At 39.3% G+C, this 27,753-nt stretch overlaps 1 protein-coding gene across 1 annotated transcript; it reads right to left on the bottom strand.

Annotated features, from left to right (window-relative positions):
* Nucleotides 1-1,083: 1,083 nt before the first annotated feature.
* On the bottom strand, nt 1,084-27,351 carry psd2 (pleckstrin and Sec7 domain containing 2). Its single transcript, XM_053631050.1, has 13 exons — nt 26,626-27,351; nt 17,464-17,658; nt 17,299-17,379; nt 15,549-15,661; nt 13,065-13,123; nt 11,565-11,654; nt 9,821-9,864; nt 9,502-9,692; nt 8,306-8,376; nt 7,941-8,098; nt 7,599-7,743; nt 5,913-6,056; nt 1,084-5,783 (listed from the first exon to the last, which is right to left on the bottom strand). The coding sequence occupies exons 1-13, from the start codon at nt 26,673-26,675 to the stop codon at nt 5,577-5,579; spliced, it is 1,548 nt and encodes a 515-aa protein (XP_053487025.1). The 5' UTR covers nt 26,676-27,351; the 3' UTR covers nt 1,084-5,576.
* Between the last annotated feature and the right edge of the window lie 402 nt (nt 27,352-27,753).

Below are 27,753 nucleotides of genomic sequence, written 5' to 3'. Positions count from 1 at the left end.
CAGAGCATGACACTGCATTATACAGTACAGAAAGCACCTCGCTTTTTCATTTAACTCTATTAATGCCTTATTAATGCCCTGCTGAAAAAAAAAACAACAAAAAAAAACAGCCTGGAACAGATAGCTGGTTTTAGCTGGAAAATCCATCCATCCATCCATCCATCTTCTACCGCTTACTCCTTTTCAGGGTCACGGGGAACCTGGAGCCTATCCCAGGAAGCATCGGGCACAAGGCGGGGTACGCCCTGGGCAGGGTGCCAAAGCTGGAAAATGTATTTTTTTTTAATTAAAATTCTTGGGATAGTTGCACATAACTACCCACAACCACATAGAGACTATATAACTACCTGAAAGGTAATTTATTACCTGCCAAGAATAACAAGAAAACTGTTGTAAATAGCGACAAGCCAAAAGGATGAAAAGAGATTGATAATTACATGAGTGGTCTATCCCTTTTGATCCCTTTCCCGATCAATTCCTCTATGCAGACCACACGATCAAAACGTGAAACAACCTGTACATATACACTATATAGACAAAACCATGTGGACACCTGACCATCATACTCATATGTGCTTGTTGAACATCCCATTCCAGATTTAGTCCCCATGTGCTCTTATAATAACCTCCACTCTTCTGGGAAGGCTGTATGGCTGTAGGAATTTGTCCATTTAGTCACATGAGCGTTAGTGAGGTCAGGCATCAGGTAATGAGGCCTGGGGTGCAGTCAGCATTTCAATTCATCCCAAAGGTGTTCAGTGGGGTTGAGGTCAGGACTCTGTACAGTTCTTCCACACCACCCTTGGCAAAACATGTTTTCATGCACAATACTTTGTGCACAGGGGCACTGTCATGCTGGAACATGTGTAGGCCTCTTAGTTCCAGTGAAGGGAAATTGTAATGCTACAGCATACAGACATCCTAGACAATTGTGGCAACAGTTTGGGGATAGGATTCACGGGATATTTCTGCCTGAAAACAAATGCAGTGTAAGACTAATGTAACAAATGTGCATGACACGCTTCCATTAGAAATGATGTATAAAATCCAATCACAATTGGGCACTGGAGATGTATTCAAAATGGAAAGTGTTAACAGCTATGTGTTTTCTCGAGATCATAACGTTTTCTCACAGAGATGGCCTTTCTGGATTTCTCATGGCCTTTCTGGACTTCCAGAGTTTCATGCTCCATCAGGTGTTTTTGGTTGGATAGCTAACATTATCTGGTAAGTTTGCTATCAGTTTGTTTTCCTAATTTTTCATGGTCTGAACTTGCAGTCCTGCTTCTTCCTGTTTGTTGGGAAAGCTTCTAGCTTGTGAGTCATCATTTTTGAGAATATAAAAATCATCGTCTTCACTCTTTTACTTTAACATAGGATTAAATGAGTAATCCCGCATGTAAACTTAATCTCTAGCTACCACATTTGTAGTATATTTGTATTTACCACAGATAAAAATAGCCCTGTATTGAGAAAATTGTGAAAAACCAATTTCCTCGACACTTTCAAGGAAGTTGCTGGGGCTGTCCTCACAAAACATGTTCTGTAGAATGCGTACAGCTAATAATGGCATTTCTTCAATGCTATTGTTAGCTGGCAAGTTTATTAACAGTGTGCGTTTGCTCAACCATCTTTAGTCTCTCAAGCCTAGTTGACTGTAGTGCCCAATTTCTTTGACTGTCTCTGTATTTTTAGCTGATTATCATTTGCTTTCTTGCTTAGAGTGTGTTGTCTGGCCAAGCTGGTGATGTCCCCCAGGCATGAGTTGATAATTTGCTAATGGCTAACTATTTTGTTTTTTTTGCTAGCTAACTAATGATCGTCAGCTTTTTTGCTGCTCTTGTCCACTGTATTCAACTGTGCTGTGAGCGGCAGAGCAGCATAGAGCATCGAATCAAGTGAACCAATCAGTTCTTTCCATTTTTATCAGGAACAAATGGGTGAGTTATGAGGAAATATGCCAACGGAGCTGGGGAAATTATAAAATAATCATCACAATCTTTTTTATTACAACAGCATTGTGTGTTCTACCCTAAACATTGGGGAAAATCATAGTTAGCACAACAGCCAAAGCGACAAGTATAGGGAAGTCAGTTTATGAAAGCAGTTACTAAAGAGTGTATAAAATTGCAGCTCTTTATGTTATTTCATATATAGCAGTGCAAGAGCCACAAGCTCATTTTCTCACTCTCACTGTCATCATGCATCAAAACTGCACTAGAAAAATCTACTTGCACTTGCTCAAACACACAAAGTCTGTACCATGGGCATGGGTAGAGACACCAGGGGTTGACTGTGCTGCTGCTGAAGAGCTAAGTGTGGACATAGTGCCGTTAGCAGTCCTTGTCTGCAAACATAACGCTGATCCCATGTACACGGTAGTGATTTACAGCATAATAATGCATTTGAACAGATTTGTATCATTTAGTCCATTAAGCTACAGTGCGTGATGTAGATATGAGTAGATATCTTGGTCTGAATTTGCAGTCCTGCTGCTTCAGGCTCTATTCATGTTTGTTGGGAAGGCTTCTTTTGGTCCGCTGCGAGAAGACTACGACTCCCGTGTCACTTTCAAGCATATAGAAATCTTCTTCACTGTTGCACTTTGACATAGCACTTAAAGTCATACTCCAGTGGTTTTTTTCACTTATTGTAAACTTCATCTACAGCATCTGTAGCATATGTGTAAACACCATGGACAAGACATGAGATGACTCAAAAGGAATTAATAGAAAATTAATGAAGGGCAGATTTTAGGGTCATTAAACATTTATGCAGAACATGTATTTTTGTAGAACATTTTTTATTACATCTGGAGTCGATTATATTTGGAAATTTAGCTGTTTATTTCATCTGTTAGACTACTTTATTCAGATGGAAGTATCTGGGGTTACCAGAATTGACAGAGCACTTGAATACCACAAATCATGACAGGGAAAGTGTCTGTAACTGGATTTACTGTATTGTTCCACTTGCATAAAATACACTGATCAGCCATAACATTAAATCTACCTGCCTAATATTGTGTAGGTCCTCCTTGTGCTGCCAAAGCAGCTCTGACCTGTCAAGGCATGGCCTCCACAAGACCTCTGAAGGTGTGCTGTGGTATCTGGCACCAAGACATTAGCAGCAGATCCTTTAAGTCCTGTAAGTTGTGAGATGGGGCCTCCATGGATCTGACTTGTTTGGCCAGTACATCCCACAGATGCTCAACTGGATTGAGATCTGGGGAATTTGGAGGCCAAGTCAACACCTTGAACACCAACACCGGGGGAACACCCAACAAGACTGGACTTTTTGGAGATGCTCTGATCCAGTCGTCCAGCCATCACAATATGGCCCTTGTCAGTGTCACTCAGATCCTTATGCTCGCTAATTTCTCCTGCTTCCAACACATCAACTTCAAGAACTGACTGTTCACTTGCCGCATAATATATCCCACCCTTTGACAAGTGCCATTGTAAGGAAATAATCAATTTTATTCACTTCACCTCTCAGTAGTTCTAAGGTCATGGCTGATCTGTGTATATAAAAACATACATTTTTTGCTGTGCATCATTCAAATTCTTCTATGCCGGTCACTTACATGTGATCTTGGTTTATTGATCTTTGCTTTACTTATTTCTATTTTAATCAACTTATTGATCATTAGTCTTTCTGCCAGATGCCATGATTTCACTGGTAGAGCCAGAGTAGTGCGATATGCACACCATTAGTAGTCACCAAATTGCTTTGCTTCTCTTTTACATTAACTTTGTTGCTTCGCTTGCCACTATATTTTGTGTCGTTAATAGTTGATTTGCCTCCTGTCACCGGAAATTGCCAGCGCTCGTTGGAGCGAGTCACTTTGTCACGAGTAACTTAACGAGTCACTTTGCTGCATAGCATTGCTGCTGTGTAATGATTTGAACTAACAAGCTTCTGATCAGTAGCCCAAAGCCTTAATCACGGAGCCTCCATCCAATTTTCCGTAACACTTATCCTACACAGTATCAAAGGGGGCCTATCACAAGGAACTTGCATCACAAGACAAGGGACACCCTGGATTAGGTGCCAACCCATCGCAGGGCACAATCACACACACATTACAGACAATTTGGAAATGCCAATCAGCCTACAACGCATGTCTTTGGACTGGGGGAAGGAAACCAGAGTACCCAGAGGAAACATCTGAAGCATGGGGTGAATATGCAAGCTAAGCGCACATGGTGCAGAGGGGGATTCGATCCCCCAAAGCTGGAGGTGCAATGCAAATGTGCTAACCACTCTGAAACTCGTCTGTGGAAAGCATACATATGCTACAGATACATTAGACAGAGATTAGGTTAAACACTGCAGTATGACTTTAACTCACTTTCAGTCTGTTTTCTTTTCCTCTCTTTCTCTCATTGTTACACACATACATACATACACACACTCCAATACTTTCTGTTCCTGTTTTCCATCATATACCCTGTCTTCTTTTATGACACTGTGAACAAGAACCACACATTTGGGTTCTCTACCACCCCAAGCAGGTAGCTCCACTGAAAAAGAACTGAGATTATATATAAAATCAACTGAGATAAATTGTGAGTCCATTGTGACGGCTCAGAAAAGAAACTTTACAATAAATAAATATGACATAATAAATAATGGGGACATTTGCATCATACTGTAGACAGCTCATATGAATCTGAACAAACACCTCAGCATGTGACAGAGCCCTTAAAACAGCTACTGAGGCTGAGACATCAAAAAGGCCTCGCGAATAAGCCAAATGCTACATGTCACGCAAAAAAAAAACAAAAAAAAAAAAACAATCAGGAAGCCAATTCTACATACGGACTAGTCAAACACTAAGGTCCATCCATCCATAAAATTTCTATACCGCTTATCCATCAGGGTTGCGGGAAACCTGGAGCCTATCCCAGGAGGCATGGGGCACAAGGCGGGGTACACCCTGGACAGGGTGCCAATCCATCACAGGGCACAATCACATACACATTCACACACCCATTCATACACAACGGACAATTTGGACTTAAACACTGAGATGTCACCATAAATGTGTTATGGCTTCATCGTTGACATGTGGCATCACGCCATCACTTTGAGTCTCCACCTTGTAAAGAATACACTCCAGAAACAAGTGATGATGTCACAGTTATTTTATACTGACATCAGGAAAGGTGCCCCATGATGCTGCAGTAAGTGTTCTCCAGACATCACAGTAAAATCAGCCTTGGGATCATAGTGCATCTCATGGACCATCACAGGAAACTGCCATGTGCTGCCAAAATCGACCGCAGTCATGTGATGCAAACATGGTCCTCTAAATACAGCCTCGGTCTCCGTTTACTTCTGTATTTCCTTTTTGGCACAACGTTCACTTCGGTATTAAAATGTTGTTATAATAATACTAATAATACTTACAATAATCCTACTTTACTGTGCATTGAAATAATAAGGACGTTTTAATGCTACGTTCATGTGTCTCTCCTTTTTCCAAAGTGGCAGACCATCTCAGTCGTCCACTGTCATCTCAACTGTGTCTCAGACAGAGGTCAAAGTTTCATTGACCCTTCGATGAGCGTTCAGTTAGAGCTCTCTGAGGTGTGTTTGTGAGCGGCTCGTCCGTTGAGTCCTTGAGCATGGCTGATGGAGGGACTGGATTGGGTTTTGCGCATGTGGCTGTCTCTGCTGTCTCCACTGAATACACTGGCCTCGATTTTATCCAGGTCGTCACTTCCCACACGCAACTTGGCCTGCAGCAGGTTGACATACGTCTCATAACGGCTTTTCTGCACAGACACACACACAAAGCGGTGATGAATGTATGCCGGACACACAGGAGACGCATTCAGAAACACAGGATTCTATGTATTATATTGGCATCAAGACATTTAAGGTAATATATGAGAGGTGCTGACCTCATATGTAAGGTAGTGTTCTTTGATGCGGTACTCCTCTGTCTCTTTGCTCTTGGGTGTGAGCTCTGGTGGATTCCTTTTGTGCTCCTCCACCTCTAAGGAGATCTGCTTCAGCTTGCTCTCATGACATTTCAGTTGCTCCTCCTGCACAGACGTGCCAGTACAACCATGTAAGGGGGGTTTGGAGACATCAAACACACATGCACACACACACTTATTTTCATTTCAAAATTCATTAGAAATTTTCCCCAGTTTGGTTTCATGTCAATTCCCACGCAACAGCTCTCCCCTATATAACAGCTAAAAATGGGGGCGTGTGATGGCTAACAATTGCTTCCTCTGAGACACACAAAAGTCACATCTTTTCAAAATGCTGCTCATGCTGCGTCACAGTGCAATGTAACACTCAGAGGAAAGTACCACCCGCCCGCTTCCTTATACATGAACTCAGACAGCCATGATTAGCATGGAATTAAATTTGTGCCAAAAGTACTGAATGTAACTGTTCAAGAAACGAACAAAAGTACTCAATGAGAAAGAAGAAAAACACTCTGAAACTGAAAACAATGGACTCGGTGGCAAAAATTTAACATGGTATTCAAATAAACAGCGTTCTCTGTAAACAGATTTCTAAGCTTCGTTTTCACTAACCATGATTTATGAATGCGCTGCCAGAGTTTTCGTTTACACTCGCCATTCTGGCACAAACCTCTAGTGTGGGCGGGGCTTAACAGTGATTTACTCTCATTGGCTAGTGAGAGGTGAATCAACAGCTCCCTGACCTGGAAGTAGAGACTAAAGTGGTGCGAAGTTTGGAGAGTGTTCTGGATGCGGTTCTCTGTATAGTTATAGTGTTTGTACTTTGTAGTGGAAATTACTTACTTCCTTAGTCAGTATATTAGTTCATAATTAATATTTGAGGTTTGGATAGTCTAATATGACAGTTTTTTTGAGATGAGCTCTCAGGAGTGGCACAGTGTGGCATTCTTTACTTCCAGATTAGGGAGCTGTCGATCCAAATCTCACTAGCCAATGAGAGTAAATCGCTGTTACCTTGTTTTTTTCTTAAAATGGTACATTTCCTCAGTTTAAACATTTGATATGTTTTCTATGTTCTATTGTGCATAACATATGGGTTAATGAGACTTGCAAATCATTGCATTCTGTTTTTATTTACATTTATTTACATTTTACACAGCATCCCAACTTTTTTGGAATTGTGGTTGTAAAATAGAGGCAGGCAGACAAATTCAAATTGAGATCCAAAATCAAAGTCCTAAAACAGGCAAGGGTCAGGCAATGTACAAACAGAGTCAACGGGGGAAATCCAGAAACACAAAACAAGAAACCAAAAACGAGATCAAAACACGAGGAAGCAAACACGGAAACAAAAGGCTCTGTAACATTCAGGCAGCGAAACACTGAAACAATACTGCGTGGGGAACAGAGACACACACAAGGGGTTTAAAATACACAAACTAATCAAGACTAAACACAGAACAGGTGAGACTATTTAGGGACACAACCAATAACAGTACAGGGGCCGAGACATGACATAAACCCTAACAAAACACACGTGTATAAAGTAAACAAAAGTTTGACAACCCGGAAGCGTGCGTTGTCATAATCTCTGGCACTGTCATTTCTATCTGAACCTGTAGTGTACTGCCTTATGAATGGGTGTACCTGGTTGAACCTGGTTGTAGATGATGGTAACAGAGGTCTGCTGAATTTTTTCATAGAACCTATGGCAGCAGGAAATGCAGGAGCAGAGAACAGAGCAGCCACCAAATTGATCCTGAAGATCCATGACATCATCTCCTCCTCACTCCTACACAGACAGTGAGGCACACAGACACGCATACTTGTGTACTTTTAACAGTAATATAGCTGACTGAGTGTAATACAAAAATGGATAAAAAAATATCAAATTAAAAACATAGCATATTACATATATATACAATATAAAAATATAACTGTGTTAATAATTCCCTCCCTGAGCTAAATTAAAAGCAGTATTGAACTTACGGCGCCCGGAAGAGGAAGACTCTCCAGTCTGATGTTTTGAGCTTGAGAACATTGGGTCTCTTGCTGTAGTCGCAGGCCCTGGTGGCCAAAGCATGGTGCACACGCACTGCGTTTTTCAGGTCCACTTCAGACAGGTCCTTATCAGGCTTATACTCGTCCTCAACACAAGAGGGAGACAAAGCAAGCACTGTATGAGTTTCATAAGCTGGGTCATGTTGCAGCAGTGTTTGTGTGCAATGTAGAAATGAAGAGGAGGAAGAGACAAAGTCAGTGTCAGTGTCAGTGTTTGTGTGTGTGTGTGTGTGTGTGTGTGTGTGTGTGTGTGTGTGCGCGTGTGTATGTGTGTGTGGCTATGTGTAAAATACTTTCTGCAGGTAGAGGATCATGCCCTTCAGCACAGCATAGAATTTCTTCCAGCCTCGCCGTCCTCTCGGGGCTGCAGAGAGGAATAGAGTGAGGCAGAGATAGACAGATGCAGAGCGAGAGAGAGAGAAGGAGCGAGACAGAGAAAGGTAGTTACTTAGTTAAGGATGCATTTTACTAATGGCTGGGGTTGATCACAGACGCCATATCCTACGAGCTACGAGGAATATCCCTGCTATCTCCTCCACATGCTGGAAGCCTAGGATCTCACTCACCAGTGTGCCAACTCAGCTAAGCACACCTAATTAATCTAATTAGGTCTTATATCATATTGAGTCATTGAGACAGTTACCTCCGAGAGCCGGGGCCCTTCAACGGCAAGTTGCTTACTAATAACATATGTAGGATTTCTGTCCCTCCAAAACTTTCAAGCTCCATAAAATTCATAAAGGCATCGTAAAAGTAATCCGTGTGACAGCAGTGGTTTAATCCCAATTTTATGAAGCGATACGAATGCTTTGTGTGCGCAAAACGCCCCCCTAAAATTACATCTTTATTCACGAAATATCTTGCTTTCCGCATAGATCTCTGACCCACGTTCATGAGAGAACCACGGTGCATGCGTACTGTGCTGACGAGGAGCGCTAACACGTGCTTCCTTGTTTGCTTCTAGCCGGCTACACTGCTACTGCTACTCTCTGCCCTCTTCTGCACACAGACGCCACTGATTTGCAAGCGTTGCTGTGATTGACAGGGGAGAGGGTATGTCATCCATCTCCCCCAGAGAGCATGGTCAGTTTTGCTCCCTGGCCACAGATGGCTGTGTCATCATTATTCATGTCTGTGTTTGTGTCTGTTTAAAACACATTATCTCTTCAATCTGATTAATTCATATTCAGTTACATCCCTACCGCACATGCATCTAAACCATGAGTGAAAATCTATTTACTATGCTTGAGTGCAACTTTTCAGAGGAGATGTTGGTTCTTTGGTGTCAACTATGTGTGTTCAAAAAAAATTATACTAGGCATTAAATATCAACAGAAGTTGTTCTGCCAACACCAGCAATTTGTCGCATATTTCAGAAGTGGAGGACCAAACAGTCACACTATACATTTGCACACACACACACACACACACACACACACACGCACATATTGTGCATATTATACTCTTTCTTCCTGTCTGAAACACTCACTGCGTTTCCCGTCCATATCTGCATGGCTCTTACGGGTCAGGACTCCGTGTTTATACGTGGCAGCATTGAGCAGGAGTGGGATGGCAATAAAAGGGTTACTACCATCCGTTACCCTAACGACCCGCTTGCCCCCTGCCTCACACTGGTCCTCAACCAGCTCGGACAGACTCTTCCTCAATTCCTCTTCCTCACTGCAAATGGAGATGAAGTTACAGACATCCACAGCTACAGACTTCCTCAGTTTATCTTCCTTGCAGCTAGGAAATGTTAGTTCTATACACAGTGCATTTCCTAATCCATACACAGAGCAGATACTCACATGGCCCATTCTAGCTTTTCGTTCTTTATTGAATTATACAGCACCTAAGCCAGAAAGAGAGGCGAGACCTGGCGTTAGATGGATGTTGCATTCAACGCAAAGCTATACAAAAATATAGCATACAATCTACGAGATAAATATATAGCATGTCTTTAAAGGAAAAGTCCACCCTGAAACACATTAATATGTTTATATTGAAATATTTATGATGTGTTCATGTGCTGTGATTGTTGGATGGTGATGTATTCTTGTTATTCCTCTTTGCAAATAATGGTTGTCTGCTGAGCTGATGTCACAGTGTGGCATTGCTAGTGCAGGTGTTCAATGGTGTTTAAAAAGAAACAATTCAACTTAAAAATAAGCGATAATGAAAAGATTTAGCTTTTTCCTCTTAAAAACATTGTGCTTTTTTCCCCCTAACTCCTCAGTTTCCAGTGCTGTTCAATGTCATTTTAATGTGAAATCCAAAGCAGAAGAAGAGGAGGCATGACAGACAGCTAACGTTGGACTCAAAGATCTAAAACGCAATGCAGCAACATGATACAGTTGTGCTGAGTTACGACAGAGACTCAACTCAGCTAATTAGCGATCTACAAGATGATGAGCACGACAGCGCTGATGGTGATATTAGCATGAAAGTTGAAGCTTTGGAACCTGATATGTTTGAGCAGAGTGTAGAGATGAGGAAAGAGCTGGACAGATTAAAGGACTTAAGCACTGCTGCATCTCTCTCTTTAGGTAGAGATGTAGCAAGGGCTAAATCACGACTGTGCCACTATCAGCAGGTAGTCACATGGCATTCTGAGTAAGGTAGGAAACCATTAACCAACAAATGAAAATTAAGCCAACATATAAAAAGAAGATTAAAGTCATCGTGAATTGCCTTGCAACACGCAGCATTATTCGATGTGTTGACATAATTTCCACTGAAACACGCAGTAAGGGTGGGACATATCGAGTGGCTCCTCCCCATTTTTAAAAAGCCAATAGCGTTTAGCTTGCCTCACAGCCTGGGTTAACCCATACTTGACAGTTAGAACCATGGACGCGATGCTGCTACAGTGTAAAGGGTAGGAACGGCCATCTTTGCCAATTGAAGGTAGCTTGCAAACCCCACGGCAAACATCCCAAAATTGGTGAGCTGTGAGCTGTCACAAACAGCTCCTTCTTCAGAGTGAATGAATTCATTCAACGTCATTTCGTTCTTAACCAACTTGAATAGAACTGAATAGAACGTGTGCGTTCGAACAGCCAAAGACACATTTACGACTCATGCTTGCTGATATGATTTCTCCTGATCAGCAAGATGATTTTTATAATGTTGAGGGCGGGACACTTCAGATTCTAGACAGCAATTGATTGGGCAGAAAATCTGATGAGAAGCTGAAGTGCAGAATGATGTCATCAAAATTGTTGATCCGTATCAGTGGTACAGAGAGACTGTACATTTTGAATGCATGTTATATCTTTTAAATGTGAATGTTATCATTGTTTTGGAGCACAATTGCTTATAGATAACCTAAGATTAAGATATTCATACTAAAAGCCACAAAACTATTTTCTATTTAGATTTCATGGGGACTTTATACTAAAGATGTCAACTCATTTCAATACTAAATTAATCTTGGATGCCATTATAATGATAAAGATTAATAAGCAAGTCATTCAGGGTGGATTTTTCCTTTAAGTGTGCAATGAAAGCAACCTGCATCTTTAAACACAATCTCAGTATTGTGCTCAATACCTTGAGTAATTCTTTGGGAAAATCTTTTCCATCATTTAGACCATCCAGATTGCTAATGAACTGCTGGCAGGACATCTTCTTCCCGATGTTCTAAAACAACCAAGCAGAATGTCATTCTTACATTTTTTTATGTTACTATGTAACAGGTATTGTGTTGCATTTGTAATAGTTTAATGTGACTGATGACACAGTAACTGTAAGTCATGAAGATGTAAAAAGATGGACGGAAACTGATAGGTCAGTATTTACACCCACCACCACCAGATGGCAGTAGTGTGTCGCTGCCAAACAAATACACACAGTGCACACACCACGCAAGCATTCTCAAAATTTCACCATTTTGTTGGATCTGTTAAAGCCACAACATGAAAAAAATGCTCTAATATCAACCATCTTACACAGCAAACCAAGAAACAAGATGGTGTGTATTCTAAATGTAACATTTATATAGTCTTGGAAGTGATTTTGCCTCATGTGTGGTTAACAAAAATGATAAATGGAGAAAAAAGGTATTGTGAGAAATGAGAAATATAGAGTCAGCGTAGAAAGGAGTTGCACTTACCACCTGATCATAACAGCAACCATGGAATGAGGTGGAATTGTATTAGGGAATAGAAGTCAGAAACAGGGAGACAGGAGTGTGTTAGAGGGACAGCAGATTTTAAAAGGGGGAGAAAATATCACAGGGTCAGAATTAATATTTCAAACTGCTGGGGAATCGAACTAAAACAGGAAAGCTTTAGCGCTGTCCATAAGTTGTTTTCTGACATTCAAGGGATTCTACAGTGAACTTTGCTCTCCACATCAGTCATAGTTAACTAGCTGAAAACTAAAAAGACATGTACAATCAGTATGTTACTGATTTATTGCCAAATATTCATAATATGTCTCTGCCAATGTCTAGTATGAAGAACGAACAATAAACAATGACTATGCTGAATACTTAAAATGAATAGAAATTAATAGGAACTTGAGGGACATGCAGTAACAGGTGAGGCTTTAAAACATACAGTTTTTCACATCACATCACTACCATACACTCTCTAGATTAAATAAGAGAAGCTCATTAGCATACACAGTTACTGCTGTGTGTTTCTACTCATCATCCAAAGACAGTAATTATGCAGTACATGGAACTAAATCAAATGTTTTGGCTGCATTTCCATATGTTACATATGCAATTATTACAAAGTGCTGCATCTCAGAGACTAAACAAGGAGATGCTGTGTGTAATAAACTCATTAGCACAAACAGAAATACTACAGAGTCTGTGGTATGTCTGCTAATTGCACCTGATTTAAAATGTATTTTATGCCAGTTATCCTTCTTTTCCTCATTTTAAAATGTTGCTGACTGGCTGACTAACAAATGATATACTGCATATCGTGTATAGTGAAAATGTATTCAGGTGACATGATATATTTTTGCTATATCACCCACCACTATTTTATTGTGTGCGTGTGTGTTTGTGTGTGTGTGTCCGTGTGTTTATATACATACATGGCCATGAAGGTCTGTATTCAGAAGCATTAGAGCACAGGTCAGTGTATGGGCTCCATCTGTAAATAGAAAGAACAAATGTACTTGAAAATATATTAGTACACTGTACAGTCCTCTCTGAAAGTATTGGAAAGGCAAGACCAGTTCTTTTGTTTTTGCTATACACTGAAGACACTTATGAGATGGCAGATCAGAGTCTCATCTTTCATTTCCTGATATTAACATCTCGATGTGTTAAACAACTTTGAACATGGCATCTTTTGTTTGAACCCATTTTTTCATCTCATCAAAAATATTGGAACATGTTGCTGACAGGTGTTTCTTGTTGCCTGTGTCCCCTGATAGATTGACTGTTTAAAGGACTCTGAATGTCTACTCTTGGTTTGACCCCAGGGTTTCAAAAGTGCAGACTGTATTTGTGATAAGATAAGATACGATAATAAGATAATACTTTATTAATCCCCAGATGGAGAAATTAGGGTAAACCCAATGAACCCAATGAAATGAACCCAATGAACCCAACAAAAATAAACCCAATGAAGACCAGAAAGCTGTCTATGGGAGAAAAGCAAGCCATTTTAAAGCTTAGGGAAAATCGATCAGAGCCTTTACATAAGCATTGGGCATAGCCAACAGAACCATTTGGAAGGTCCTGAAAAAGAAAGAACCCACTGGTGTACTGACAACCAGAAATGGAACAGGTCGGCGAAGGAAAACAACAGCAGTTGATGACAGAAACATTGTGAGAGCTGTAGAGAGAAACCCCAAAGCAAGGGTTAGTGAAATCACCAACAACCTCCACAGGTCAGGGGTGACGGTATCACAAACCACCATTCAAAGAATACTGAGAGAACAGAAATATAGAGACCATTCCAGAAGATCAAACCACTCATCAGCAGTAAGAATCAGAAAGCCAGACTGGAATTCACAAAGAAATACCAAAGTGATGGAAAGGAGAAATGGAGAAAGCAAGGATCTGCTCATGAACCAAAACATACAAGCTCATTGGTCAAGCATGGTGGAGTTAGTGTCATAGCTTGGGCTTGCATGTCTTCTTCTGGAACAGGCTCACTAATCTTTATTGATAATGTAACTCATTTTGGTAGTAGCAGAATGAATTCAGAAGTCTTCAGAAACAATTTGTCTGCCAACTTACCGAGAAATGCATCCAATTTAATTAGGAGGAACTTCATCATGCAGCAGGCTTAGTTATTAGGACATTCCCTCACACCTCCAGGGTTGGGGGTTTGATTCCCGCCGCAGCCCTGTGTGTGTGGAGGTTGCATGTTCTCCCAGGGGTTTCTCCAGTCCAAAGACATGCATGGTAGGCTGACTGGCATGTCCAAAGCGTCCATAGTGTATGAATGGGTGTGTGAGTGTGTATGTGATTGTGCCCTGCGATGGACTGGCACCCTGTCCAGGGTGTACCCCGCCTTGTGTCCCATGCTCCCTGGGATAGGTTCCAGGTTCCCTGCGACCCAGTAGTATAAGCGGTATAGAAAATGAATGGGCGGATTCTTCATGCAGCAAGAAAATGACATAAAACACACTGTCAACACAACAAAGGACTTTTTCAGGTTCAATCAGGGTTAGCCAAGTCAATCACCAGACCTTAACCCAAATGAGCAGTATTTCACCTCCTGAAGAAGAGGCTGAAAGGAGAAACACCCAAAACAATCAACATCTGAAAGAAGCTGTGGTACAAGCCTGGAAAAGCATCACAGAAGAAGTATGCAACAGTTTGGTGATGTCAGTGGATCGTCAGCTTGATGCACTTATTGCAAGCAAGGGATATGCAAGCAAATATTAAGTGTTATTTACTTTAATTTAACTATCTGTAACTACTTGTTCCTATTCTTTTGCTCACCTAAAAAAAATGGGTGGTCTGCCACCAAAGGTGCCATGTTCTAATATGATATCTAGAGATCTATATATACATATCAGGAAATGAAAGCTGAAATTCTGATCTATTGTCTCATATTTATCATTTGATCTCAAATTTAAGTGTCCTCAGTGTATAGAAAAACAAAAGAATTGGACTTGCAGTTTTTTTGGAGGGGGCTGTATGTACAAAGGACAATTTCAAGGGCAGAAGCTCGACTGGAACTGAAGATTAGCACAGAAACAAGTAACAAGGAGGTGTAGATGTGGTGTAACCATGGCTATATACTGGGTGAGACTGAGACACTACTGTGCATCTTCTTGCATTCATTTGTATATTTCTTAGCTAGCATGCTAACACTATCCAGCTTGTGCCTAACATTTTGCTTCTGCAGTATTTTTATTCAAGTAAAATACTGCAGTATTTTTATTCAAGTATTCGGTTCGGCCTGATGATCTCGCCGCTTTGCTGCGTCTGCATCCTGACCATGGTCCACCAGTTGATGACCAATGATGTAGCGTAAGCTCATCTTAAGAGAGTGGCAAGGATCTTTCAATAAGCAATAATCCATAGCCATGATCAATGTATGTAGTGATACTTGCCTTCAGAGGTGAGGGCTTCTGGGTTACAGTGACAGAAGCGTTTGGAAAAGTGCACCAGGACTCGCTCTCGCTCCTGCGTTTCTCCCATCAGAGGAAATGCCTTCAGGAAGTTCCTGTACCATGAGGAGAAACATCAGGAGAGAGTTACAGGAACTGACATGAGATTGAGGGGGAGCTTAGAAAAACCTAGTGGGTTGTCAACAAGGTCTGGTCTGGATATTTCCCTAGTTTGTGGAAATGATTAATAGATAGATAGATGGATAGATAGATAGATAGATAGATAGAGAGACTTAAAAAAAGAAAGGGTCAAAAATACGGGTTGGACTAAGCACTACAGCAGTGTGAGATGTGGTCAGCTAAACCAAATGAGTTTTTTAATTGGATTTAAAAAATGAAGACTATCCCTCACATGGACAGGTAGGTTATTTAATACCATTAATGCTCCATAAAAAGGGATTGCCACCAGCTGTTCTCACTTTTTCATTTCAGAAAAGAAAGGTGGTCCAGATTACCTTGATCACAGATATCACACACTCTGAGAGAGGAATATATAGGGAAGAAATTTTGGAATGTGTCCATGCAAGAAGCAGTTATATGTAATAAGAGCCAGTAGCTGAAATGCAATCATTTTAGCAGTACGAGAGGCAGGGTAGCTGTGGGCTTAACAGAATGCTGAGCGCAAATATTCCATTTGGGAAGTCTATTTGTACCATGACTAAGACACCAGTGTTGGACAGACATGTGACAGCAGGGCCAAGTTCTCCCACAACTATGCCTTAAATAAAAAAAGAGGAAGTAGCAAGGCTTAATATCTAAACTGAGCTCTCTGTGTGCCAGCAACCTTGGCACCTTTACAGTCAGATGTCTAGATGTTTTGTAAAGTAAAATGGAAAGAACAAGCAAGTCCAAGATCATGAAGATTCTTTCTAAAACGTAGCCACAGATCGTGACTATAGATTTTGGTAGAAGTGGTTGTCGCACTTGATTCAAGCTATAGTCTACTACTTAGTGATATTTAGTGTAGCCCTGTAAAAGGCGGTTGAGCACCAACAACATACAGCCATCTAGTATACAATGCAGCTCATTTTGAGTGGGTTTCGACGTAATTTTGCTTATCTTTGCTCGAGGTAATCCACACCATTAGCCCCAGTATCAATTTTAAAAGCTGTTGGGTGATTAATCGGTTATCAGCAGGTACTGCCAAACTTAGATATCGGTATCTGTAAAATCCACTATCGGGCGACCTCTATTCTGTAGACATACAGACTGCAATTACACTTTGCCTTTGTGTGTAAATGAATTTGATTTCATTCAGATTATCTGCTATAAAACAAGATCTTTCTGGCCTTTGAGTCATTTTAAACAAGCCCAATCTGGCAACCCTGTCATTAACTGTCTGTCTACTGTTCCTCACTTGAGCATGGGGAAGCGCAAATCCTGCAATTGTTAGCAATTGTTGTAGTTCTCCGAATGACCAATAGGTGTAACAATAACTCTATGGTGCTAAACAGGGCAGTGAGCATGCTGCCCCAGGAATGCTCAACATCTAGAGAGGAGAGCAACTCAACAGAACGCTAGCTTATATCGGTCAAATAGCAAGAATTTTGTAAATCGTTGGTCATTCAAAATAAGTGATTAGTATTTCAACGTGATATAAAATGGATAGTGTTCATGTCCCTATGGTCAAGCCACTACTGCTAAAAGCACAAGACATCAAACAGGCTGCATGAAATAAGAAACCAAACCTTACCTTAGCGCTCTGTCTAAGGACAACCCTGTGAAGTCAAAGAAGCTCAGATACTCCGACGCCACCATCTGGCTGAATTCATTACTGCAAAAGAGAGGGAGATCATTTTCTTTTCGTATTCCCTTATGTCAAGCAGGCAGTCACCCATCCGCATGTTCACACACTCACTTCTTTCCCAGGTGTCGCGCCACGTCACACCGTTTGAAGCCCTCCAGGTAGAACAGCCGCTTAGCCAGTCGCTTGGCAGCCTCTGCGTCGGCACGGCAACCATTGGCGAGGGTATCCGTGCTGCCCCTCTCCAAAGTCTCCAGGCTGCCCAGTTCAGAGTCAGAGTCGCACAGGCCATCTGTGAGATTGGCATCACTACAGCAACACAAATGGCCACATTAGACTTCAAGTAAGCGTCACAGCCGGTTCAATAGAATTACCACAGAAAGAGAAGGTTAACAACCATTTTAGGCCATGTGCATCATTTAGAAGTGATACAGAGCCATTGTATCACATTTACAATCTGCGCAGGGATCTGACATTCAGAGTCCAATTTTTCTCTCCCATTAAGTTGATTGTACAGCTAACTGAAATAATTAAGCTCTGGATGACTGCAATTACATGTGCAATGCTCTGTTCTTTTGAAATGATGACTTTCAGGCCAGTGGAGTGTTCAGAGTTCACTCTCCCAACTGATATGTGAAGCCACCATGACTCCTTCACTGGGGTGACAGACAGCTTTTAATAATGAATACATTTCCTTATCAAGTTTATACAATATACATTTAGAAAATATCTCAACTGTGTGTGCCATGATTTAGAAATTGGACAACTGATGCATGGTTAATGGTGCACTTTTATCAAGCCGATGTGAAAAAAAAAAAATCACTCACAAATGGATCTTATTCAAAAAGGCTCTACAATGACTGTAGGGAAGGGCCTAGTGCACACTCATACACCACATGCTTACCGGTCAGCTTTCTAACCTTTATATGTGTTTGTGCTTTCCTGCATAAATTATGTCCAGTATTATCTGATGCAGAGGCTTTTTTTTTTTGCATAATCCAATTGGTGCAATTACATTAGACCAAAACCTAATAAGACGACAGTGTAATCTGTTGGTGGCCATGGTGCCAGCGGATACTGGTGTTCTGAGACAGAGAAGCGTAATTTGTGTTCCTCTTAAGCAGATGGCCTCTTCAGCAAAATTACCCACAATCCTCTACCAATACTCCAATGAAATGCAAAATGCTCCACTGGGGTGAAGCCAGAGTGTATGAGACTGACTTAATTTGGTTAAGCTCAGAGGAAAGTAACTTAGTTTAGCTTCACTGCACAGATTCCAATGTTAAAACACAAACTTGCATTGTGCCAGGCATCAGAGATATGAGAGATTTGACAAACACCAGTTATAGGACACTTTTTAACCAACAATTTAACGTTTGCTGATTGTTTCTGTTCTTTGAGCTTCAAGTTCCCTGAACATTTAATCTGTCAAGTCGTTGTTGTTTTCTGATAATATTTTAACATTTGCAAATGTTCTCACAACAATGATTCACCGATGTAGTTGTCAAAATGTTCAACATTTCCATAACGCTATCTTTCTAACATTACAACACAGGACCTGTTAAATACATTACTGAATATCTGATAATGTTCCATGTTAGCTGAGAACACTCTGGGTTCAGTACTTCAGCACTCTGGGATGCACATGAGGAAGATGGCATTCCTCTGAGAAAGACAAAAGTCTCACAGTACCTAAGAGGAATATTTCAAAAAAAGGTTTCCTTTTTCCTTTGCACACATATGTGCAGTTACCACAGACAAGAATTTTGAAAGTTTCTTGCACTGAAAAAAAAAGACTGGAAGACCTGTTTACTAAAAACTCTGTAATAGAAGTCTAGGGGCAGTTTTTCAGGCAAAAACACTTACCAATAACACATTCTACAAAGGTCATATTAAAATAAATGATATACTCATATAATGTATAATACAATGTATAAGGCATCGTGGACATTTTTATAATTAATTAAACCTACCTTTACCTTTAAAGCTACCATTATGAATTGTTAACAAAAACAAAGAAACTCAGACGCATAATGCATTATGAGACCATCTTTTTTTGTTGTTGTTGTTAATAATATATTATACCTGAGAGATCAGGAAGTCATACCATAAAAGATTAAATAGCATTTAACATCTAAAAGTCCTTTTTTAAAATTCTATATATATTGGAAGTGTAGTTTTAGGGTTAATAAATTTATGAGAAATAAAGCGGTACAATTACTGTTGATTTAATAAACATTTTTCTTTAAAATGTCTTACTTTACACAGAGCTCACAAATACAACTTTTACGTTAAAATATAAGATTATAATATCACGTTTCAATAATTTAATCTCATGACATTTTTTTTCATATTTTTTAATTGCCCATAGACTCCCATTGTATGTACACAGGTTTCCATTCTCTTTACAAATAATCATGTCAGTTCTCATCAGTGGTATATTTGCGTATATGCTAGAGATATGGTAGATGCAGATTAAGCTCAAAAACACTAGAGTATTCCTGTAATGTACAGGGCCTAGGTACTCTATTTGCTAAGCAATGCATGAAACATTTCAGTTTAGCCTGATTAGATGAGTCAGTCATGTACAATGTAATGTGATAGATATAACTCAGCCCTGATGTCAACTCAGAGATAGCTTGCTTGTTTTGTTCCAGCATTTTCCACGGAATTCATGTTTGGCTGATCATATCCTCTTCCTGTGAGGTAAAACGCCTGCATACGGAATCACTCCAAATGTCATTCAGGAAAAACTTGAAGCAGATGTGTTACAAAATAGATGAAGGTATAATATATCCGCTGATTTATTTTGTTACTGTAATACCTGTACATGACAGGTACAGCATTAAAAAAAAAGTAATACATTTTTACAGCAAAAAAACAAACAAACAATGTTATTCATTTCAACAGGATCATCACAGGCCATAGAGAGAGGTTTAGCGGCGCTTCGTGGAGTGGGCCTTGAGTATTTTTTCAGTTGTTGATTCTGAGTTCACAATACTGCTTGAATTAATGCTGACAAGCAAAAGTTCATATAATAAATACAAATGCAAACAAAGAGCCAAAGGATGTAGTTGACTGATGATTCATGCATTGTAATTTTGTCAAATAAAAAATATACACTTTCCACCATGGCCCTGCCCAGGATAAAGTGCTTACTAAAGATGAATGAATGAAAAAATTAATGAAAAATATAAACAGGTAGTTTAATCACAGTTTTAACTAAAAGAAGGTGAAGGGAAACAGTCAAACTAACAGCATAGCTAACAGCCGGTCCAACCTCATATCTACCAAAACAAATTACTAAATGAATTTCTTTGTGTCATTTGATTATATGGTTAAATAAAAATGTAAATGATTACCAAGTTACATTAATCCACCATAAACTTTAAAGTAGCTTTGAGATTTCTGATACTTCTTTTCATGTCTGTTAGCTTGTGTATGATTAAATGTAGCTAGTTTAGATAGGTTGGTGTTGTTTGGTATGAAATGTATGGTACTTACTGTACATCAGTACGACAAGTGTCCAAAAGTTATTGTCTGGTCTGGGTTATTAGCTTGTATGGCTATATGGATCAATTTTATAGTATATTACAATCTGAGTGCCTCAGCCATTATGTATATCACATAATCATAACTATGTACAGTTATGTTCTTTAAACAATACATAAATATTATTCATATTTATGTACTGTTTAATGTTAAAGGAGTAAACTACACTCACAGACATTATTCAGTTCCTCCAGGATTTCACAATTTTGCAATCACAGAAATGAATGCAAAATCAAGCAAACGCTGCAATATTCAGAGGAGCTTACAATTTCTCAAAATTTTCCGCAGATCTGGGCCAAGACGCGATATGTGATGTCATCACAATGCGCATTCAGTCAAAGCCCTCTTCGATTCACATGCGTCAAACATGAGTACAGATAAAAGGTCTCAGTTACCAATAAGCATCACTGTACAAAACAATTCTGTGCAACTTCAATTTCGTGATTCATGTAGCACAAATCAAACTCTACAAATTGCATTCCAATTATTGAAAAAAGCTGCAGCAAAATCAAGCATTTTAGGCTGCACCAATCACAAAAAACTCTGTGAAATCCTGATTATTGTGATAACACTACTAAGGTATTTTTGAAAAAACGAATTTTAGAAACTCAGAAATTAATTTTATATGCTGAATTTGGTGTGCTTCATATACGTATGTTGTTTTGTGTAATAGCTAATAACATTTGACTTCTGTGTGACATTGTATGAAATAATTTCAAGAAACTCGTCACTTTTAACCTAGAAAATGTTCACAAATTTACCACAAATTAAGAATCTGAGGAGCAACACCATAGAAAGGTAAGTGTGCTTGAAGAAGGTTTTTTTTTAAGGCCATGGGTTATTACGGTCTTGACACTTTTTCAAATACACAGCTCCTTAGAGAAAATTACACTCCCTTATGTCTAAATGTGCCTGAAGTTACACATTGAAACATGAGTCTGCTTGTCCATGACTCAGAAGGCAGCACTGTCCCCCTGGCTGGCATGTTGCATATTACCCCCCTCTCCAAGGGGTGAGTCAGGTTAAAGGTGTGGAGCTTGGCATGTCCTCTTACATTTTAAAAAAAAAGCACTGTTTGGGTGTGCGGAATGTGATAGAGGATAAGCAGCATAGCTTAAAACCAGAGACTTGTGTTGCAAAATTTTATATATATATATATATATATATATATATATATATATATATATATATATAAACACACACACAAGTGCTTGGATCTATAACTACTTCAGGGACAACAAAAAAAAGGAAAAACATTGAATTTGTCAGTTAGACTAGAAGTAACTATCAAGCTCTTGAAACAGTCAAGAAAGTGTTCTGCAAGGAGTTATGGAGAAAAATAAGTCAGTTCACTAAAACATGATCCACTTCAATGGTAGAGAGGAGCAAAGGGCAACAGAGACCTCAGCATCCAAAACATTAATCTGTTACTGTTTACAAAGCAGATGGCTGCTATCTTACGGCAAAACATTCGCAACAAATATACTGTTTTATTCCTCTCTGTATCAGTTCTAACACTGCTGTCATTTTAGTTATGTCCTGTTAATACTGAACCAATTTTTACATACTAGCACATCCTACAGTTGGTGAAAGGCTTTTGTCTGAACTTTGCTTACTCTTCTGTAATTCTGATTTATTAGGGGTTCAAGCCTGAAGTGCTGAAACCATGTTGTAATTGTAAGGATTTAAAAAAAAAATGTATTATTATTATTATTATTTTATTATTATTCCGCCCTAAAATTGATCGTGCAGACCAAACTGTAAGGCCTAGAGAGCTGAAACTTTGAGGGAAGGTAGTACCCCAGAGTACTTCAGCGTCACAACGTTTCGGCTCGATCAGCCAGATGGTGGCGCTATAGTGTGCATGTTTAGAAAATGCCCATAAGTTTTGAACCGTTTGTCACAGACTCGAGTGTCTTAAATCTATGGAATCCTTGGGATGAACAAAACTTACATAATCGATCTCATTTCTGCCTATAAAAACTTTCCGTCATCTTGGATTTTTTGTAAAATCTACTTTTGCAAACTAGTTCTAAGTTTTTCATCCGATCGGGATCAAGCCAGGGCCACACGATTCTATGGAGTCTCAATATCAAAAATTATCAAAAAAAGTTTGAACTTTCAGTTTGAGGTAGATACGATATGTGAAAACACAGGAAGTAGGCATGCCCACTTTTACGTAATGAGATATCTTCACCAAATTTGGTATCCTTATGTCTGAAGACAATCTTTGGTCGTCCACAAAAGTTGGTGCAGTTTTTCCACATGGTGGCGCTATAATAATAAAAAAACATGAAATTGGCTGTAACTATGGAACCGTTGATCCGACTGCCTTCAAAATATGCCTACAGTGTCTTTATCTCAGTTGCCATCACTGTCTACAAGCACATGCATGTATGCTGAAAAACATGGCCACCATCGGCCAATCAAATTTCAGTAGCTATTAGACAAGGTTACCCATGGCTGATCGGAATGAAACTTAGTGGGCCTATTTGACTCTTGGTCTAAGAGATTTGTGCAAAGTTTTAAAGAAATCGGCACTATCACAATTTTTGTCATTGTTAACGGTTATATATAACGCATTGTTTTGAACAAACATGACTAATATATATCAAATGATAGGCCTTCTCATTCTAAACATATTTGCCTCAAGAACCATTGGTGTCTGTCAAACATTTCGGTAAATATTTCAGATAATTTTAAAAATCTACTTTTGCACACTAGTCATAGTTTTTTTGCAGAAGTGAAATAAAACTTTTGCAGGACAATACTTTGGACATGTTAAATCAATAGTTATCGAAAAAGTTTAACTTTTGATTTAACCTCGCAAGGGCACATCAAAAGTGGCGCAGCCACTTATAATTAAATGGCTATAACTTTTGAACGGAATGAGAAATTTTCACCAAACTTGCTAAACTTATGTAGGGTCTCAGTCTTTGGTCAATTGGTGGCGCAATAATAGTAAAAAAAAAACTTGAAAATGGCTGTATAAATGGTGTGTAAATGATTGAATATCATTCAATGTTTCAGATATACACATGTTCTTTGAATCATACATTAGATCTTTTGATTCTGAACAACTTTGCCTCTAGAATCACTGCTGTCAAATCAAATCGCTCGTTAAATATTTGAGATTATTCCAGAAACCTAGTTTTGCAAAGTAGTCCTAGGTTTTTTGCTCAACTGTAATAAATCCTATCGCAGGATAATTCTTTGGACTACTTAGATCAATAATTATCAACAAAAAAAAAGCTGAAGCTTCGATTTACATTTGCAAGTGCACGTCAAAAATTTTAAATGGGCATGGCCACTTTTACTTAAATGGCTATGAAAGGATTGAGATATTTTCACTAAACTAGTGAAAATGATTTGAATTACAGCTGGCACTACAGTCAAAGCTGCTGTTGAAATCGAATCTACACCTTCTGACCAATCAAGAATTTGAGAATTCAGTAACTGTGGTATAAATACTATTCCTGGCCACTTTATTCGATCCCTGCTGGAAAATAAACCAAATTCTAATGGCAAATACCATTACAAACCATGGGCTAATCATTAAAACCATTACCATTATTGGTTCTTAATGGCATCTACTAGACATAACATGCAACCAATAGAAGGCAACACATTCCCATTAGAGACCCACAGGGACCATTACAGTTTTCATTAAAACCAATACAATTCCCATTAAAACCATTACAAATTGTATGAGGGTTTCTATTGTTTTTTTCAGCAGGGATAAGATACTATAGATAGATATTTATTTCCATGAACAGTGTGTTAATCATTCTCTGCCTTTTTCCTTTTGTCAGTTTCGGACCACATGACTGCTGGTCTATAGCTGGATATTGCTGTTGGGAGACTGTGTTTCTCAAACCCAGCAGTGATGCTGTGGTGTTTAAAAATCCCAGCATCACTGCTCAGCATGTTAAACTTGTCCCACTGCCACACACACTATCAGTTCAGCGCAAGTAATGAGCAGGGAACTGTCTACCAAATAATATTTGGTTAGAAGTAGTAGTGCATTTCCATTGGAGGACATTGTACATGGTGGCTGACAAACTGTGCATGGCAACAGTCAGGAATAGGGTTGCACAGTATACCGGTACCACAGTAGTATTACGGTATTAATGCTTTAGAATACTGCAGATGGCCCTGTACTTTTTAAGCTGTAGTATCATCAATACGGTAGTACCATAAGTAACGCTGTATGTGCAGCAGTTAATATTATTTTCGCTAAAATGACACATCCCATTGCTTTTGCAGAATACGCAAAAGTTAATGACACTTCATTTAAGTGTTTGTTTCTAAATTCAGTTATTTATTCCAAATGATGTGTTCATTCTTAGTACTCTGAGGACATTTTCCATTTGCGTGATTTCATTGCTCTAGGGAACAATAGATGAAATATTTGCCCACACTGAATTAGTTGTTTGCCAATTGTATGATTGTTCTTGAGTTTTCCTATAACCAGTTAGTCATTCTCATTAATAAAGTATTCAGAGGAAATTTTGGTTAGTCTGTTTTTATTTATATCTGTGTATTTCTGTAAATTTGGTTCATTTTGTATATTTGAATTATGAATTAACACAATATTGCATGGTGTCTTGATACTACTTGGTATCATGATACTTCAGCTGGTATGGTATGGTAAGATACCTTTATGGTATCATGACATTAATAATGCTAGGTTTACTTGTTAAAATGGCTTATGACTGTAGATACAAGGTATGTGTATTTGATAAAGAGATTATATAGACTATATTATGGATAAATAGAAATTTTTATCATCTGTATAAAGCAGAGATACATGTCTCTGTTGTTAATGACTAGTTATTGCCATGGCAGCCATCAAAAAACCTCAAAACATTATATAATCTATAATATTGAATTGAATCCTCCCAAAGAACCAGATGTACAGTGGAAAGTTCAGGAATAAAAACAAAAATAGGTAAAATAACAATCACAATAATAATAATAATAATAATAATAATAATAATAATCTATCCATCCATCTTCTATACTGCTTATCCTACAGGGTCGCGGGGAACCTGGAGCCTATCCCAGGGAGCATGGGACACAAGGAGTGGTACATCCTGGACGGGGTGCCAATCCATCACAAGGCACAATCACATACACATTCACACACCCATTCATACACTACGGACACTTTTGGACATGCCAATCAGCCAACCATGCATGTCTATGGACTGGGGGAGGAAACTGGAGTACCCAGAGGAAACCCGCACAGCACGGGGAGAACATGCAAACTCCACACACACAGGGCCACGGCGGGAATCGAACCCCCGACCCTGGAGGTGTGAAGCTACCGTGCACCCTTATTATTACCACCGTCGTCGTCATCATCATCATCAACATCATCACCTTGGAGGTGTGAGGTGAAAGTGCTAACCACTATGCCACCGTGCCCTAATAATAATAATAATAACAATAATAATAATTATTATTATTATTATTATTATTGGTGTTGTTGTTGATATTATTTTTTTTATTATTTATGAATAATAATAATAGAAATAGTAATAATAATAGTGATCATAATAATTATTATTATTACTACTACTAATGAATATATAAATAAATTAAAAAAATAATGACAATAATTACTTCACACGTTGACCTGACTTGAGACCATTTCTTATCTAGAGATTAGGGTGTGCTACATGGCTAACTGAAAGTGCAGGTTTTACAGGATGTACTTACAGCAGCTCGAGCAGAAAGTGGAAATGAACATCATACTCGTCTTTCCACATCGCGTTTCAGCGCAGATCACACACTAACACAGCCATGTTACACACGAACAGATCCATGTTACAGAGTGTTACAGCGTGTTACAGCGGCGTGGAAATGCGACCAGCAGCAAGCGGGATCTCCGGTAACAAATCACTGGCTTTCCAAAAACGGGGAAAAAAACTTCGGAGCTCAAAGAGTATCCACAGTCAGTGTCAGTCAAAGACGGACACACAGACATACACGGAAATATTTATACATACACACAGAGAGAAGCTTTTATATGAACTAATTCGAGGATACAGAAAGTTTTAAGCGCGATGTGAAGAGCAGAATTGATGTGCGTACTTATCCGGCTCTGTCTAACTAGATAAACCACGTCTCACTACAGTCCTAAACTCCACTGTGTTGCCAGATTGGTTAGAAATAGTGTTGGAAAGTCCGGATCATTTTACTGACTCGGATCTTTGAATCTCGTTCAGCAAAATGAATGAATCTTTTTTCGAGTCATTTCGTTCATTTCAGCAGAATATAATTAAAATGTTACATGTTAAATTCCCCAACACATCTAGTACTTACACTTGATCACATTTGTAATAAAAAATAAACTATAGGCTAATGCAGCCAAGGCCGAATTTTGTATTATATTATAGTAAATGATTAATTGATTGCTTAGCTGGGTGTTCAGGCTATGCAGTCTGTTAGTTCACCTCACCTTCCGAGCCGAGTCGTTTTTTTGTCACGTCACATTTGTCACGTCTGTTCCCCGGAAACAGAAATGATTAGTTCACGTCTCGAGTCTTCGGGTTCGAGTCGTTCCCGATGACCATTCATCCCGTGACCACCCCTTAGGCTGAATGCGGTGGGGCTGTGACGTGATGAATAAACAACTCGACCCCGAAGACTCGAGAGGTGAACTAATCATTTCTGTTTCCGGTACAGAACCTGTGGGGATGTTGTAGCGCATGCAGAGTCAAAAATGAACGAATCACTCTCTGAGACAACTCGTTGTTCCCGAGTCATATTAAAGATTCGTTCATGAACGACACATCACTAGTTAGAAGCTTTCCACCATGTTGTAACAGACCCTTCATCACAGGC

This window comes from Ictalurus furcatus, chromosome 8 (assembly GCF_023375685.1).
Source record: "Ictalurus furcatus strain D&B chromosome 8, Billie_1.0, whole genome shotgun sequence".
Lineage (NCBI taxonomy): Eukaryota > Metazoa > Chordata > Actinopteri > Siluriformes > Ictaluridae > Ictalurus > Ictalurus furcatus.
The sequence above is the reverse complement of the archived record's forward strand: the minus strand, read 5'-3'. Positions and strand labels throughout refer to the sequence as shown.